Consider the following 16,406-nt stretch of genomic DNA (forward strand, 5'->3'; position numbering starts at 1 on the left):
GATATTGCCATCTACTTTCGTACGAATTAAGGGTAGGACCGTAGGAAGTAACGCTTTTGCAATATAAATAATTCGACGAGGCGAGGGGACTTGGCTCTATCTGCGCGTCCACACACCCGTGTTATTGGACACACGTTAACAGAGTGTAACTCCGCTCTGAACTCCTCAGAAGTCAATAAGTACACAATGTATTGTAATGCCAAATGTCCGTATATTGTAAAGATACACAATCGAATTGATACTGAGCGAGGTAAAAATAACATAAAGGAAATGAATTGGAGCAAATACTTGTTTCAGGCAAATAACATGCACTATTAGCAATACGTGGTGTAGAATATTGAAACACACAGTAACTATCCTTATGTACTCGCTACAAGACATTGGTCAATAAAGAATACTAGCACTATTTTTGGAAATATGATCAAGAAGCGATGAACGATTGCACCTGTTATATACGCCAACATTTTGATATGATACGAACAATATATATATCATAGTATACGCCCGTTTACAATATATATACCACCAACAATCTTTTGAATGAAGTTTTGGGGAAGGGAATTTTTCAAAACAATTATTTTTCCCTCGTGAAGGGTATAAAACATGGGAAATTTCATTTCATTGAAGAAAATGTATAAATAGTTCAACGCTCAGTCAGTGCTGGACAGGGAAAAAGTTAACAAGTTATTCGTTCCAGGCGGGGAAAGTTGTAGAGGGCCATTTACCTGGACCTCCCTGCGACGCGTATATATAGCAAACAATCCTCTCATGTATTGATATTGAACACAAATGGTACATATGTATCGTTTTGGTGAATTTTGTTTTTATCATTCTTGATGTTGTTGAGATTTATCTTGTTGCTATTGCTTGTTGAGTAAAATATTGCTTTCTCCGCAACTACCAATCTATCCAAATTCTCGGTGTTTAAAGATGGAAGACGATGCTAGAAGGCCATTACTTTTATTTTCATTTAAATTTCCTTCTATGAGACTCGATATCAATGAGACTCTATGTTACCAAAATGTTGCTGTTTTATTCTAACATTCCGAAGTGCACGACCACTTTTGTATTGCTCCGTATCTTTTAGCAAAATCGGTGCTTTGAGGCTTCCACCGTACAGTTACCGGTGCTCCGTCGTCGGATTATAAACTGGGACCCACCATGATCGCAGTGTGTTTTGTTTCGCCTACACTATTGTTGTTGTTTTTTATTAGTTTTTTGAATTGCTTTAAAAGTATTGCCAGAGTTCAAATCATGTTGACTCTTTTGTGTGCTTGCATTATTTGCGGGCGCGTACTTATATATGTTTTCAGCCTTTGTCTAAGTTATGCTCGCCTTCCAGGTACCTTTGGATTCTGTTTACTTCTTGTGTTGTTTTGTCAAAGAGTCGAGTTCAACATAACCGCTGGTCGGTTACGGCTTCATCCTCCATCATGTCCATGCATCTGAAATGAATAACTGGCTAACTAATCCCATACCTGACATGGACTGTTAACCGGACGAGAGGTCGTGGTTCGCCATATGATCAAGCCGTCTTAGCGGCTTTTTTCTTACCCGGGTTAAATATGTAAATCCTTCTATCTAGAGCAGTGGTTCTCAATCGCCGGTCCGCGGCAACCTTGCTGCCGGTCCGCCAAATATATTCCAATATAAATATCGTCACGCTAATAACCGATATGCGTAAGTCATTTTTAGCAGTTTGGAGAAAAACGTAAAAAACTTTCTAATGATACTGTTATGCCATTGAGAGTCAATAATTTGCCATGTTCCAATTTTTCGATTGTAACCGGATTTAAGTTAATTTGTATGACGCCGTTATGTGAAGTCATAATGGCGCTCTGTGACTTGGACAGAAATGTGTCGATGACTTGGCGAAATACGCAATTTTGCAACTTGACTATATGCACCAGTCCTGAAAACCAAACATTTCAAAAACGAATGTAATTCTCAGTATCTACGATGTCTGATCCCCAAAATAGCTAATCTGTTTCAAATATTTTTTATGTTTAAAAATATATATTTCATCAATATAACACGCTCTGCACACCCACCGAAATTAGACTAAGATTAAATATAAAAAATAAAACAGCAATGCACCCAACATGAAAGCCAACCAAGGTGAATTGGACTCGGGCAGTAAATATCACAAGTACACGCCCTCCTACACTGTAGTATAAATTCAAATTTATAAGCGCTAAGCTAGAATCTGATATGCAACAAGAGAGCAATGCTCAAATATATGGACACGAAAACTATTTGCAATAATTGCATCACGCTGTTAAACCGGCAAATATTTTTTGCATTGATGAAACCGCGACCACCATATTTCATAACATGTTGAACACTATTGGAAAGATTGTAATGCTTCTTTATTAGCATATTGATGTTGTTTACCGCAGAACTGTAATGAAAAAAGGCTAAAAGATGAGCATAAACATTGCAGCTGTGCAAGCCAAGAGGCTGTGGTTCGCAATATGGTTAAGTCGTTCTATAGGCTTGCCTCTCCATCGGGATAATTATGTAAATCTTATCCTTTTTGTAAAGTCTCTTCCTCTGCATATTTCTGTATTTACTGATTTATGTACACTAACCTGCTGCACATGTTGAAATTTTTGTGAAGTTTCTTCCTCTGCATACGGTACCATACGTATTTATGCAAATGTTGTTTCCAAAAAAATGTAACGAAACAGTGAAAAATTAGAAAGGCATAGCAGCTGTGCAGGCATGCTGGCTCATTACAAAAACCTAATTTCAATGCAGGCACACACTCTAAACCAGTAATCAGTAGTTTATTTTTTCACCACACATGAAATACACTAAATGCATACGGAATGTAAAAGGAAGCAAAAACGGATAATTCGAGGTGAAAGGAGTCGCGAAAACCAAAATTGGTTATCGAGCGGCGACACCTGAGCTAAAGTCTAATAAATGAATCATAAAACAATGAAAAAAGTCAAACAATAAATAAAAGAATATAAAGAAGTGAAAAATCGAGACGACCTGAATCCAAGAGACGCTCGAGACACAGAAAAGCAAAACCAAAAACGACTCCAAGCACATATGTGCGAGTAACTATGGGAACGGCAGCAGGAATGCAGTACAGTGCGATGACAGGATACCGAACCGATATCGCAGCGTTATGGAATTGATAGTTATTTAACAGATTTTAAATATATCCCGGTAGGGATATTATGCCGATAACACGGCGTAATCATAGTTATAAATGTTTGCCAAGAGTTCGAATAAGATTGCATGAAGATTGCAAGTGCTGGGGTGCAAGAAGATTGCAAGTGCTGGGGTAAGTCGAATCGTCATTAATACATTAAAGATAAAAATTATTCTAATCTGTGAAAAACAGGTTAACTCAACAAAGTAGATGGGGGTAACAATAAATAGCGTTGTAAATTAGTAAGCATACCGCTTGGAATCGTTGAGAATATAGAATGAACACAATATGTGTATGAACAGATGGATGAAATACCCACTGCAGCACTGAGTATCAACAGTGCTATATATATACAAATTTCGAAAATGCAACAAAGCACAATAATACTAAAGTGGTAAATATGATAGCTTTTTACAAAAATATATACGAGATAGTTATTAAATTGTATTTGGTGAGAGACCAATATCAAGGATCATGAGTGTAGAACTGTTGAAAGATACTGCTAACACTATACGATTAGGCTATGAGCAAAATTGAATTACCATTGTATGACAAATGGCCATACAGTATAATATAGTGCAGAGCATGCACTATGGAAGTAGATGATAATAAAGAAGCAACTTAAAATTTACATGAAACATTCAGATTCACTTATTACAGGTACTGTCGACTCTGGGAGGTTGTGGACCTAGTCAAGTATTCTGCTGGCAGTGCCGAGGGAAAGTCAGTAAGCACATCAAACAGATGTGCTGGAGAAAGACAGGTAGGATGAAAGCATGAATTTTTTATATTTTATTTTGAAAGTAGCATATGTGGAGTCACGTAAACTTTGGGGAATGTTATTCCAAATTATTACGCCTTTGTATTTCAGGGAATTTTGAGATTTGCTCAGCGAAAAGCGAGGTACAAAAAGATTGGATTTGGTCGAAGAGCGTGTGTTGTGTTCATGCACAGAGGTAAGCGAAACAAAATAATTGTCGAACGCTGTGGGCAAGTAATTATTCTGAAATTGGTGCATAACTTTGGCAATCTCTAGAGTATAAATGTCGGATAGTTTCAACACCCTGGTTTTATGGTAAAGGGTGTTTAAGTTTGTACGAATAGACGCTCTGGAGAGAGTTCTAACAGCTTTATTCTGTAAGACCTCCAATTTGTGAATGTTGGTTTGTGTTGCAGAGCCCCATGCAGTTATAGCATATTGGATGTGGGATTGAAAAAGAGCAAAATAAATGGTTCGCAGGGTAGCATCCTGCACATAATGCCTAAGTTTTCCCAAAATCCCAACAGACCTTGACAATTTCTTGTGCATCTCGGTAATATGAGTGTTCCATTTTAAGTTACTATCTATATAGAGCCCGAGATATTTAAAGGATTGAACAACTTCCAAAGCAACCCCCCTGATTTTGATTAACATGTTGGGATGTTTTTTAATTGATTTAGGACTGAATAGCATGACTTTAGATTTTTTTACGTTCACAGTGAGTTTGTTGCATAACATCCACTCAATTATTTTATCTATTTCAGTGTTCATAGTATTTTGGAGCGTGGTTGAATCTTTGGCACTGGCAAGCAAGCAAGCGTCATCGGCGAAGAGTTTTGTTAAAAGATTCGAACAGTTCGACAAATCATTTATGAAAAGTAAGAAAGCCAATGGTCCAATGACCGAACCTTGGACAATTCCACAGTGGATGGGCAACATCGGAGACCTATGACATCCTACTTCAACAAACTGTGATCGACCACTCAGGTAATTACATAATAGTTTGCATGCGTTACCTCTAAAACCACAGTGTATCAACTTTTGGACAAGAATTTGATGATCAACTGTGTCAAAGGCCTTCTTTAAATCCAGGAATGCACAACAGACAGACTCCCCTTTATCAATTTTTTCATAGATAAATGAAATAAGATCTAGGATGGCATGGGAAGTCGAGTGATTGGATTGAAATCCGAATTGGCATTTGTCGATCAGATTGAATTTGTTACAGAAGTTGAGCATTCTTTTATAGACTAATTTTTCCAGGACGATGCCGATACAGGGTAGAATTGAAATTGGCCTATAATTTGAAGGATTATTTTTGTTGCCACTTTTGAAGATGGGTATTACCCTAGCAATCTTCAGAGCGGAGGGAAAAATTCCTAAACTAAATGATAGATTAAAGAAATGACTCAAAGCTGGGGATATGCTGTCTGCGACTAATTTTAAGAAAAAAGAAGGAATATTATCATGCCCAACTGCTTTGCCTTTTTTCAGGTTCATTATTACTTGGTGAACTTCTAATGGTGTTGATGGCTCCAGAAAAAACGAATTCTGTGTAGGAGCACCCAAAAAGGCTTTGAAAGATTTCGTACTGTGTGGGACATTATCGGCAAGTCTCTTTCCTACGGATGAAAAAAATTTATTAAATTCAACGGATATCGCGACAGGGTCTGAGACTATGGTACCATTTTCAAGCTTCAGTTCCGAGATAGTGGTTTCATCATTGGACCTTACTTTGATGATGTCATTTATAGTTTTCCAAGTGTGTTTAACATCGCCTCTGTTGTTCTCTAGGATGTTATGGTAATACATTTGTTTTGATCTCCTCTGCAAATGTGTCAAAATGTTTTTATATTTTTTAAAGTGGAGACGCTGGGATAAATTTCCCTTCAGGAACTTACTTTTGAACATTTTGTTCTTATGTTTAATGGAATTACGAATTCCTTTAGTAATCCAAGGTTTGGAATAAAATTTGTTTTCTCTACGCGAAAATGGTCTTAATGGGGCATGCTTATTGATTAACCACTTGAAGTGACTAAGAAAAGTATCAAATGAGCTATTGAAGTTTACTTCAGATAATATAACACTAGTATAATTATTACACATTGACTCAACTTCTAGCCTGAACGAGTCAGCACAAAATTTAGTCATGTCCCGTTTCATGCGAGTGTTTGTTTTAACGTTACTATTAGTTGCTGGTATTGTGCACATTATGGGAAAGTGGTCGGTGAGATCACTGAGCAAAATAAATGACGAAGTGCGGGAATCTATGATATTAGTATAGATATGGTCAATTAATGTGTGGGAGGTTGAGGTCACTCTGGTTGGTTTGGTGATAAGTGGACATATGAAATTGGACATTAGCATATCCAGATACTTGGTAGTAGGATTGTCACAAGAATTAAAAAGATTTATATTGAAGTCGCCTAATATAATAAATTGCTTTTTAGCCATCGCCAGCTTCTCAAATAAACAAGACATTGCTGTGGTGAATGATGGGATATTATTTTTTGGATGTCTATATATTACACCGACAACAAGATTTTGAATTTTTGAGGTTGGTTGGAAATATTTGAGTTCGATCCACAAGTCCTCACAGTTTGGGAGGCAAAGGCTGAAGTCAGTGCATAAATGAAAGCTTAGATTGTCCCTAATATAAAAACCAACACCGCCTGCGCGAGTAGAGGAGGGAGCATGAATGAAGGTGTAACCAGAGATATCAATATTGACAACAGCAGTTTCACTCATGATCCTAGTCTCGCTTAGAGCAATAATTTGAGGTGGAATACAAAAATTTGAAATTAGCTCAACTAGATTATCGGCATATTTTGCCAAAGATCTGATGTTATGGTGCAATATAATAAAGTCTGTTGCTAGAAAACTTGAAGTTACTCTATTGATATTGGATATTTCAAGGTATCGACTTGCAATAGAAGGAATTTCGGGATGAAAATTGGTTGATTCCCAGGTAGGATAAGGATCACTCATAGATGAGGAATGCTAATGGGTTCGAATTAGATAACATTAGGTTGGTTGAGGCGAGGGGGGCAAAGTCATTAGATGGGCTATTCCAATGGGGACTGAAGTTATTTAAACCAATAACATGATAGAATAATTTACTAGGATATTGCAGTAAAAAATTAAATAGACTCATCTTATTTTATCAAGATCTTCATCTTCAGTTATGGATAAAGTGTTAGTGTCTTTGTTCTTTTTTATCAGCACTTTGCCATTTGATGTCCATAGGAAGGCGTAACCACATTGTCTTTTGAGAATTTTCGCTTTGTAAAATAAGTTCTTGTTTTTGTCGGTCAAATTCTCAACAACAAATGCTTTGGATAGGTTCCTTATGGATGTTGGATTGGTAGCGGTTTTGATCAAGTGACGATTATTGAGAATTTTAGCTCTGATTTTGCGATTGGTAAATTTTGCGACAATCGGTTTATGGATGTTGGAATTTCGCGTTGGACAACGATGTGTTACAGAGATGTCAGATGGTTTGATGTCCACGTGGATGATCTTTCCAATTTCTGTTATCAATTTGTCGGTGTCCTCATTTTCATTAGGTGCGATGCCATGAAATTCTAGATTATCCAATCTAGATCGGCGCTCTTGTTCCTCAATTTTTTCTGTGGCATAGTATAATTCGTCCTCCAAGTCATAGATCAACTCTTCTAGATCTCTTATTTTTTTGCCATAGAGCATAAGTTTGTCATCTGTTATTTTTTGCTTGGCAATAATTTCATCATATTTTGTTGATTGAAAACTTTGAGATTCTTTAATAGAAGCTAGATCTTGTTTTATTTCTTTTAGAGACACCATTTGGTCCTCCATACATTCTTTTAGCCCAGGACTCATAGGCAGGTATTCAGAGGTGAAGTTCGCGGAGTTGAAGTTTTCGGCAAGGCATTTGGCAATTAAAGATGGTAATTGGTCTACTATATTTCTTTGTATCGCTTCCTGGAGATTCATCTGGAAGTTAGCTTGCCCCTCCTGTTGTTGCGTTAAGGGGCCAATTGGTGAAAGGCCAGGATCCGGGAGACTCCTGGTCAGGGATTGCTTGGGCTGCGAAGCCATGTTGTTATAGATGATTGACTTATATGCTGGAATTGATGTTGAAGTACACAGTGATGATTCAGTTAGACTATTCTGCTAGTTTTAGGTTAGTTTTTAAAACCTTAATCAAATAGCGAATAATCAGTGGTTCCCAACCAGTGGTTCCCAAACTTTTTCAAAAATATTGTCTGACGGACCCCTTGCAATTTTGTTTTTGTTTCGCGGCGCTGTGCACTAATTGACTAAAATAAAACATTATCAAAGAAAGACAGAAAGATATCACAAGATCACAACAAAAATAAATGCTCCACACGGTGTAGTGCAAAACATATCTTCACCTGCGTTTATCACGATAAAATTACATACGATTATCTCAATTTTAATTTTAGAAGACATTTTGAAATTGATAATACAGAGTTGAAAACGTAAAAATATATGCCTACCGTTACCATGTGTCAAAGACTAAATTTGACATCTGAAAACTAAAACGTAGTGCCTTTCTGACTGCGCTATATTTAACGCTATCCACCTTTCAAAACAAAAGCGTAAATCAGCATTTAGAAACGGAGTGGCATACTTTATCAACTACCTACTGTAATTCTCTCCTATAACAACAAGCATGCAAAAAGACAGCGCCATCTACACCTCCAAGTGCAGCTTTAAGTATTTTGCGGGATTTCCAAGCATATGTAGCAAGATGTCGCACGACCTGAACCCTAACCGGTACACAATACCCTGTTCAGGTTGTGCGCCATCTTGGTGCACATAGATTACTTCTGGAGCTCCGGTTAAACCACGGCGACTGACTTTTTAGCTGCCCCAAACCGGTACCACGGCAGCAAATTAAAAAATCATGCCGGGTAAAATTTTGATGCCGTAACCAAGGCATGTCGGATGTATTGGCAGGGCTGCCCCTGTTGGTGACAAACAATGAGTAGGTTGGTACTTTTTTGGTATATTAAACAAAAATACGGCGCATGACTTTGTTAATATGCCGATAATACTGATTACTAAATTATAGCGCCATTAAATCATGGCATGAGACGCCGCGGTTTGTTCGTGGCAGGAGCTGCCATAGCTTTGTGACGTCACAATCGGGAAAACCTAATCGAAACAGAAAATGAAGAATCAGTGTCCTCAGCAGCAGGGTTGCCAGATTGGCTTTTTTAACGCCAAATCTGCCATTTTTGGCTTTTTTCAAACACGTTTGGCGTCAGAATTTCCGTTTGGCTTTTTGGCGTTTTTTTGGCTTTTTTCAAGTCCAGTCTAGTGTCTATTATTAAAATCATATGAAATACAATATTTAATGTGTAACATTAGCCTATTACCGGTACTGGTACGGTACTTAACATTAGGCTTTCCCCGAGCGTCGATTTCCCAGTTTATTGCCTTAACGCTTAACCATACCTACCCAATAAGAGTTACTTGCAGTTTCTGCTGCCGCTCAGACAGATGTTCAAGCAGGGTTGTAAACATTGCCTCGTTTTTATAGTTTTGCGTGTTGTTTGTCAGTTTTAAGTTCCGTTTCCAAAAATGGTTATATAACTTAATTTCCATTATGCCCGATGTGGAGCTTTAGGTAAATTGCAGTAGGCTAATCAAAATTTTGTCTCACGAACGATGTGATTAACTACAGTAAAAATTACTGAATTAGCCATTAGTAGTCCACCTGTAAGCGGTACGTGGTTAGATAATTTTTAATAAAGTTGATGGTTTATAAATTCTAAAATTTCGAAAATGTAGGTATATACACATACTGAAACGGTACCCTGTATTGTATATATTGAATGGTAAAATAATGCTGTTCGCTTTAATTTTTATTTGGTTTTTTGATTTTTTTAAATTGTTTCATATAGATGTCAGCTTGATTGTGTTGTGTTGAACGTCGATTCTGGTTCTTTCGTTCAATTAATCCTTTTTACTTATAAACCCTTCATCCCGCTGAAGTAGAAATCGCCATGATAGCAACCGCAAAAACACCTTTCAATGGGAAAAGACAATTGTGTGGCGCACTGAATGAACTGATGGCTCTACATCATCATCAGTATTGTTCCAAGAGCTTAAAATCTGACAAATTATGGGGTTTTTGTACTTAGTAAAATTTTTGGCTTTTTCTGGCTTTTTTTATATCCTGATTTGGCTTTTTTTCATCGCTGGGATCTGGCAACCCTGCTCAGCAGAGATTGTAAAGCATCATAATGCGATAAATGTGTCTTTCCAAATTTAAGCAGTTAATTTTTGCATTATCAAACTTTGAGCCATCTAACAGATTTCTTTCGCGGACCCTCGGAAAGTACTTCACGGACCCCAAAAGGTCCGCGGACCCTAGTTTGGGAACCACTGCTCTAAACAAATATAATTAATGCAACTAGTACAGTAATACTGTACTAGTCTACCGATATCGTACCTGTACGTACCGTAACGGACTATGGTACCGGTATCGGTAAGACGGTACGTAAACCTGTAAACGGTACCGGTACGTGCCGTACAGGCCACAGGGACTGTCATAGCTTTCCCAGCTATCGTACCGGTACCGGTATCACTTTCGCTTAACACGGGAACCACAGTCTACAAATACTGAAATATATGGAAAGTGAACATTGATTGATTGATTGAACACCGAGCGAAACAGTACCGGTAGTTTAACTTAACCTCAAAAACCTTTCGAGTTTATTGAGAAATAATTTGAAATACCAACTGATAACAGCGGCGGCGGTGTGGCTCAACGGGCTAAGCGTTAGGAATACGCTCGCCACCGCACCTCTAATTACTCTGCGTGGGTTCGCAGGTTCGAATCCCATGCAGGGATGGTTATGTGCGAGAGGATTGCTGGACTCCTCGCCGTCGTTGGGTGGTTCACGTAACCGCTGGTCGGTTACGGCTTCCTCCACCACCAAGTCCATGCTTCCGAAAAACAAACAATACAGTAAAAACTAATCCCATACCCGATTTGGAATGGTAACCGGACGAGAGGCCGTGGTTCGCCATATGGATAAGCCGTCTTATCGGCTTTCCTCTCCCCCGGGATAAATATGTAAATCCTATCCTATCCTAACAGTAAAACGGTAACAATGATAATTCAATATGATGAACTTAGCAAATTGCAAATGACAAGGTATTGACAGCATGTCCATTCATTTTATGATTTTTCAACTCTCATTAATTCACAGTACCGGTATTCGCCTAACAACCAAACTTGGTGAAAGGTTCTCTGTCCATTTTAGGCCCGACTGGATGTTTGTTAAGTCTATGACCTCATAACGGCGGCTAACGTCATAATGAAAGAGTTTGAAAGCACATAGTACTAGGGTCGGCATTTCGGAACCAGTTTTTGAAATTTCGGTATTGAGCCGTATAATCCCAGGATTTTTCGGGAATAAGTAAATGATTGAAACAACTTGCATGACAATAAAATCACGTATTTATTTCATGTAATATCGACACAGAAATATTAGAGCATCTAGGGCAGTGGTTCGTAACCTTTTTTTTAATCGCGGCCACTATTTAGTTCTTTAAATATTCGCGCCACACCCATCACAAAACACGAACATTTTTATTCATAAAGAGTGCGATAGTCGAACGCGAACAAATGGTTAATAGTTACCGATATTACAACTGTTTTCTTACATTAATGTGAACGAGAACGTCCTCGGAGCACCTCACATTATTGTATACGTTGCGCGGCCGCACGGGTAATACGTGACTTTCAAACGCGCCGCCGATCACGTACTTCGGTTTTCCTCGCCGTTCCACATTACGTCAACTTTTTACAACTTAATTCATTTTTATTACAATTCAATATGTTTCTCCCATTTCTAAAATCATCAGAAACTATCCGAAAAGATAACCGTTTTCGCGTTCGAGATATGAAATATTCGTCAATTCCACCACGCTTTCGTGAAGTAGGGCAATTCACTAAATTTATGAAGGTTTTATTGAGTTTCATTGCATCACTGTTTGGACTACCACGCGTTTTGTCAGATTGCTGGCGTGATTACAGATCGGGTGGGCAAAATGGTATATTTCCATCGAATCGAATAATTTTAACAAATTGTCGAATACCGGGTTGAATTCGGGATTTTATTCCGATGTGTATATTTTTAGGTCGGCTTTGATCTTTTTGTCACCGTTTATAAATTAACTGTCTTAAATTTAAGCTAAAAATATTATCATTTCTGACGCGGAATGCGGATATTTTTGAAGACGATTTGACCTTCTTGATTTTACTTTTTCATTGTGGTTGTTTTATTTTCGTATTAAATGGTGAATAAAAACCCTGCAAAGTCATTGCGTAAATCATGAATGAGAAATTCGAGATCGGGATTTCCAGGGGTCCCAAACCCTACATAGAACGGTACCTGATTGAAAAATTCTCAGTTGGCACGTTCCGTAATTTGACAGTATTGGCCTATAATTCAGCGAGGTTTGATAGTAAAATGGAGGCAAACAAACAGCAAAATATTATTCAGTTCAAACAGCTCTACTTCGCCTTGCAGAAACTCCATTAGAACAGCGTCCAACACGTTTAATATAAAAAGGACAGCAGCAAATTTCTCATTAAATTGGATTGTCCTTTTCTGCACGCCTACTTTTGTCCTAATTGCATTCTTTTAATTATGTTTTGTGTTCATGACATTTTTTGTTAATTTTGAAGGTCTGCCGGTCTGCCGGTCTCCAAAAATTAAGCTATAATGTGATATATCATATCACCCATTTCATACCATCCAATTGTGGTTCATACTACAATGGCTTGAAACTAGACTGCCCTGGGTCATAATTTTAGTTTATATTATAATGTAGTTGTGTACATTATGTTCTTCTGATTGTGACATACAATAGTTTGACTATCCCTTCCCTTAGTTTGCCATATATGTATAACTAATAACCCAAAATTGCTCATCTTAATTGCAATTTAGATACAAAGGATAAGAGGGCCTTGATCTAATATATATATTTATGTAGTATTATACTGTGTATTGAATTTAATGTGATCAATATTCTTTTAATTAATGTGCAATAGTATACTATAAAACGAAATATATTCTGGGCTATCGTGATTTAATTTGACCCAGCCTTGTCAAAATTTATTTAATATCACATATCTATTTCAACTCATAGTCATATTTGTCTATTTCTGAATTATTTGTGAAGGGTTGCAATACCAATCTGATTGTTTCCCATCTTAAACCTGTTCTGCGTAGTAATGTGTAAATCTCGCAGAAGTTCCATATGCATCCTGCTTTTTTTCTCCACCCTAATGAATTGAAAATATAAAATTGTACTACTGTTATGCCTATAATTCATATCTCAATCTATGGTTTTCTTCACACAACACATTATTGTCACTCATAGAACCTTCAATTTCCCTGTAATCTTATCCCTCATATTTTATCATGTGTAAGCACAAAAGAAGATTCAGAACAGATTGAAAGTGTAAATTAATATAATAAATAATTATAAATTTGGTATGGAATTCTTATTTTTTGCTCCTCTCTATTTAAAATTTATTTAATAACTTCCTAATTCCGATTAGAAATTTTTCTCATCTCTAATTAGATATCATTTTTTTTACATAGTGTATATAGTTTTTTTTTCCATATGTATATCCTGAGAGTGTACTATTACAGAACCTGTGTTATTAATTTATTTATTCATGTGCTTGCTTTGGGTGGTAACCGACTCAGATGAATGTTAATGGTCGTATCGTTACCACCCTGTCATCTACCGAAATCTAATTTTTCTCATTTTGCTATCATATATATATTGTATGTGTTTTCTGGTTTGACGAAACAATAAAAATTCTCTCTCTCTCTCTCTCTTGTAATTTACAATTGCAGAATGTTTGTTGTTATTTGCAACTGCAAATAATTAAGCGCCAACTCGCGGAAGCACTCTCAAAACAACAGTACACTATGGGGGAATGGGCCTATGGGCCGGGAATTGTGACTCGCCATCTTTTACGCTGAGTCATTACATAACAATATCTTGAAATTGCAATCTGTATCTTGTGCGCCTAATCGTTATGTTATTGGCGTAAGCTTTTTCCACCGTTCAGCTGTAGCCTACAAGTGCTTTGTTTTGGTGGGTTTTTATATTGAGTCTAATGGTATATGGGCCTACTGACGTGTGTAACGGAAGGAGTCTTACCTTAAGGCAGTGAACTATATTTTGTATTTCACTGATCTCGTCTTTACGTATTTTTCAGTGCTTTTGTTGTTTATTCCTAAATTTCAATCAGACTAGCTCAGGCATTTTTGTTCACTTGATCAATATGGATAAGAAAGTTCCTGTTTCAGTTGAATACTGGTAAGTCAGTAACTACGATAATACACTGAGTGTAGTATGCAATTTTATTTAACGTTAAAAGAGTCATACAGCTTCTTGGCCTCCGGTTTCTCAAATAATATTTGAACATATGGTGAACTTTATTATTTTTAACAAGTTGATTAGACTATATCTTTGTGCCCATGAAGTTTATAAAATGTATTTGATTTCCATCAAGTTTGTTTATGCTTTTTTTCTGTTTTCTTTTCAGTGCTAGCTGAGGGTATGATGCACGCTTCGAAGAACTCAAATCTGAAATTCAAAGCAGCTGTTCTGGTCTTGACATATCCGGATTTGAGGGCCGAGAAGGTAATATAATAAAAATGACTTGACTTTAGTACTTTAAGTCTTGCTCTATCACCAGTGGGAAATATAAGACACATAAGTTGTAACACATTCTTGGTAGGGATTATTCATGTTTCAACAGGTTTTCATTGCTGAATTTTGCCTTGCAAATTTCTTCTTTGAATTTTTCAATTTATAAGCAGAAATACAATGGTCGAATAATGAAGAGCTTCCCCCCTGGGGTCCTAAGCTAGAGGCAGAAGCGAAGCAGTGCTGACCGCTAACCCAAGGTTGTAAGGGAAGCTAGCGTAAGGGGTAGGATCCACATATGATCCCAAACGTCTTTTAAAGTCATGTAATGTCGATTATGAAATATAAAGTACTGGTAGTAATTGTTTATTTCACATTTACCCAAAACGGATAGTGGATACATAATACAGGAACATATTCAGGATTGATCAATTGAAACTGTGTTGGTAACAGGTCACCATATTTTTAAATTTAGGTTCTTTCGAAGTGTCTGTCAATGAAGAACTCGTGTTTTCTAAACTTAAAACATATGGGTTCCCTTACAGTAAAGATGTGAGTAATAAACACTTGTTATTTTTTTTCACTATACAATTAGTCAGATTTTTTTAGGAAAAATTTATACTTCCAGACAACTAACTATCTATGTTTCTTACAGATTATAGAAGCTGTCAAAAAAGCTCAAATGGGTGAAAAAGTATCGGAAGTAACAAATAGTCAAAGTCCGTGCAATATATTATAACAATCTTCATCCAAGATGTTTTTTAGAAATTATTTACATATCCTATTTCATTTGAAAGCTTGTGCATTTTATGATGGCATTATCAGAAAGTAATGTACTGGTAATGCCTGACAAAGCCTTCAGCTATGCATTTTGCTTTCAATTTGAATCTGATATTATTGTTTCCTGTCCCTCTGCTAAAATTGTAGTATTTCTGTTATAAACTCACTGTCTACATTAAGCATTTGTTACTTTGAAGCCAGAGTAGTATGAAGTTAAGCAGAGGGCCGAGCCGAAGTCAAGAATAACAGATGTTTTAGAATTTATCCCAGGAAGAAGTCCAACAATCTGAATATGTGAGGCCAAATAGGGCAATCGGTGAGCTAAAGGCGCAAAGTAGGGAGCAATGAATAGAGCAGGGTGTGACAGCTATTTGCCAAAATGAACATTGTAACATTTTTGGCAGGCCACGCAGAACGACTACCCAAATGTAAAATAAAATAATATTTGTTACGAACTATTCCTATCCATGGTAGTGCGCAGATGACCTTGTAATGTTATTGAGAATGTGACCTTTTTGAAGCCGATGTTTTTTTTTGTTCAAGCATTGAAGGAAGGGAATTTGTATCCATTAAAATTTACACAAGAAATGATTGCAATTGTATACATTTGTTTCCACAAACATTGCACCTACATACATTCGCATCTACGGATGTTTACATTGATATTAATAGATCAAACGTGCATGATATGAGTATCATACTATATTTGCCTTAGTGGGTCACAGGTTGTCGACCCCTGGAATGGAGTAACGCACACTTGACCACCACTCGAACATACATTGGATTAGCATTACTCCTGTTCCTATGCGCAGAAATGATATCAGTAAATGAAATGCGTCTTCTGCTTCTCACATGGATTGATAAGCCTTGCATATATAGAAATTTGCTGATGTCAACTACTGAAAAGAGAATTGGGGCAAAAGAAATATTGTTCTTGAACCCCCACTGGATAATTTAAAAAAGGTACTTTTATGTTATCATGTTCAAAAAAGGGTACTCTATCAT

General features: G+C 37.0%; 2 protein-coding genes across 2 annotated transcripts; both read left to right on the plus strand.

Moving 5' to 3' along the window:
• Positions 1-2,782: 2,782 nt before the first annotated feature.
• LOC120331210 (uncharacterized) lies at positions 2,783-5,688 on the plus strand. The gene is made up of 5 exons (XM_039398293.2): positions 2,783-3,298; positions 3,827-3,929; positions 4,038-4,122; positions 4,691-4,913; positions 5,421-5,688. Exons 1-4 carry the CDS (start codon positions 3,192-3,194, stop codon positions 4,876-4,878), a joined length of 483 nt encoding a protein of 160 aa, XP_039254227.1. The 5' UTR covers positions 2,783-3,191; the 3' UTR covers positions 4,879-4,913; positions 5,421-5,688.
• An 8,397-nt stretch (positions 5,689-14,085) lies between these two features.
• LOC120328271 (migration and invasion enhancer 1-like) lies at positions 14,086-15,578 on the plus strand. Its single transcript, XM_078114685.1, has 4 exons — positions 14,086-14,110; positions 14,529-14,615; positions 15,097-15,173; positions 15,277-15,578. The coding sequence occupies exons 1-4, from the start codon at positions 14,086-14,088 to the stop codon at positions 15,358-15,360; spliced, it is 273 nt and encodes a 90-aa protein (XP_077970811.1). The 3' UTR covers positions 15,361-15,578.
• The last annotated feature ends 828 nt before the right edge of the window (positions 15,579-16,406 follow it).

This window comes from Styela clava, chromosome 7, assembly GCF_964204865.1.
Source record: "Styela clava chromosome 7, kaStyClav1.hap1.2, whole genome shotgun sequence".
NCBI classification, from domain to species: Eukaryota; Metazoa; Chordata; class Ascidiacea; order Stolidobranchia; family Styelidae; genus Styela; species Styela clava.

Coding starts and splice junctions, on each gene's coding strand:
- LOC120331210 (XM_039398293.2), top strand. CDS start 3,192: ATGCCGATAACACGGCGTAATCATAGTTATAAATGTTTGCCAAGAGTT. Junction 3,299..3,826: donor AGAAGATTGCAAGTGCTGGG/GTAAGTCGAATC, acceptor CACTTATTACAG/GTACTGTCGACTCTGGGAGG. Junction 4,123..4,690: donor TGTTGTGTTCATGCACAGAG/GTAAGCGAAACA, acceptor TATCTATTTCAG/TGTTCATAGTATTTTGGAGC.
- LOC120328271 (XM_078114685.1), top strand. CDS start 14,086: ATGGTATATGGGCCTACTGACGTGT. Junction 14,111..14,528: donor ATATGGGCCTACTGACGTGT/GTAACGGAAGGA, acceptor GTGCTAGCTGAG/GGTATGATGCACGCTTCGAA. Junction 14,616..15,096: donor CGGATTTGAGGGCCGAGAAG/GTAATATAATAA, acceptor TTTTAAATTTAG/GTTCTTTCGAAGTGTCTGTC.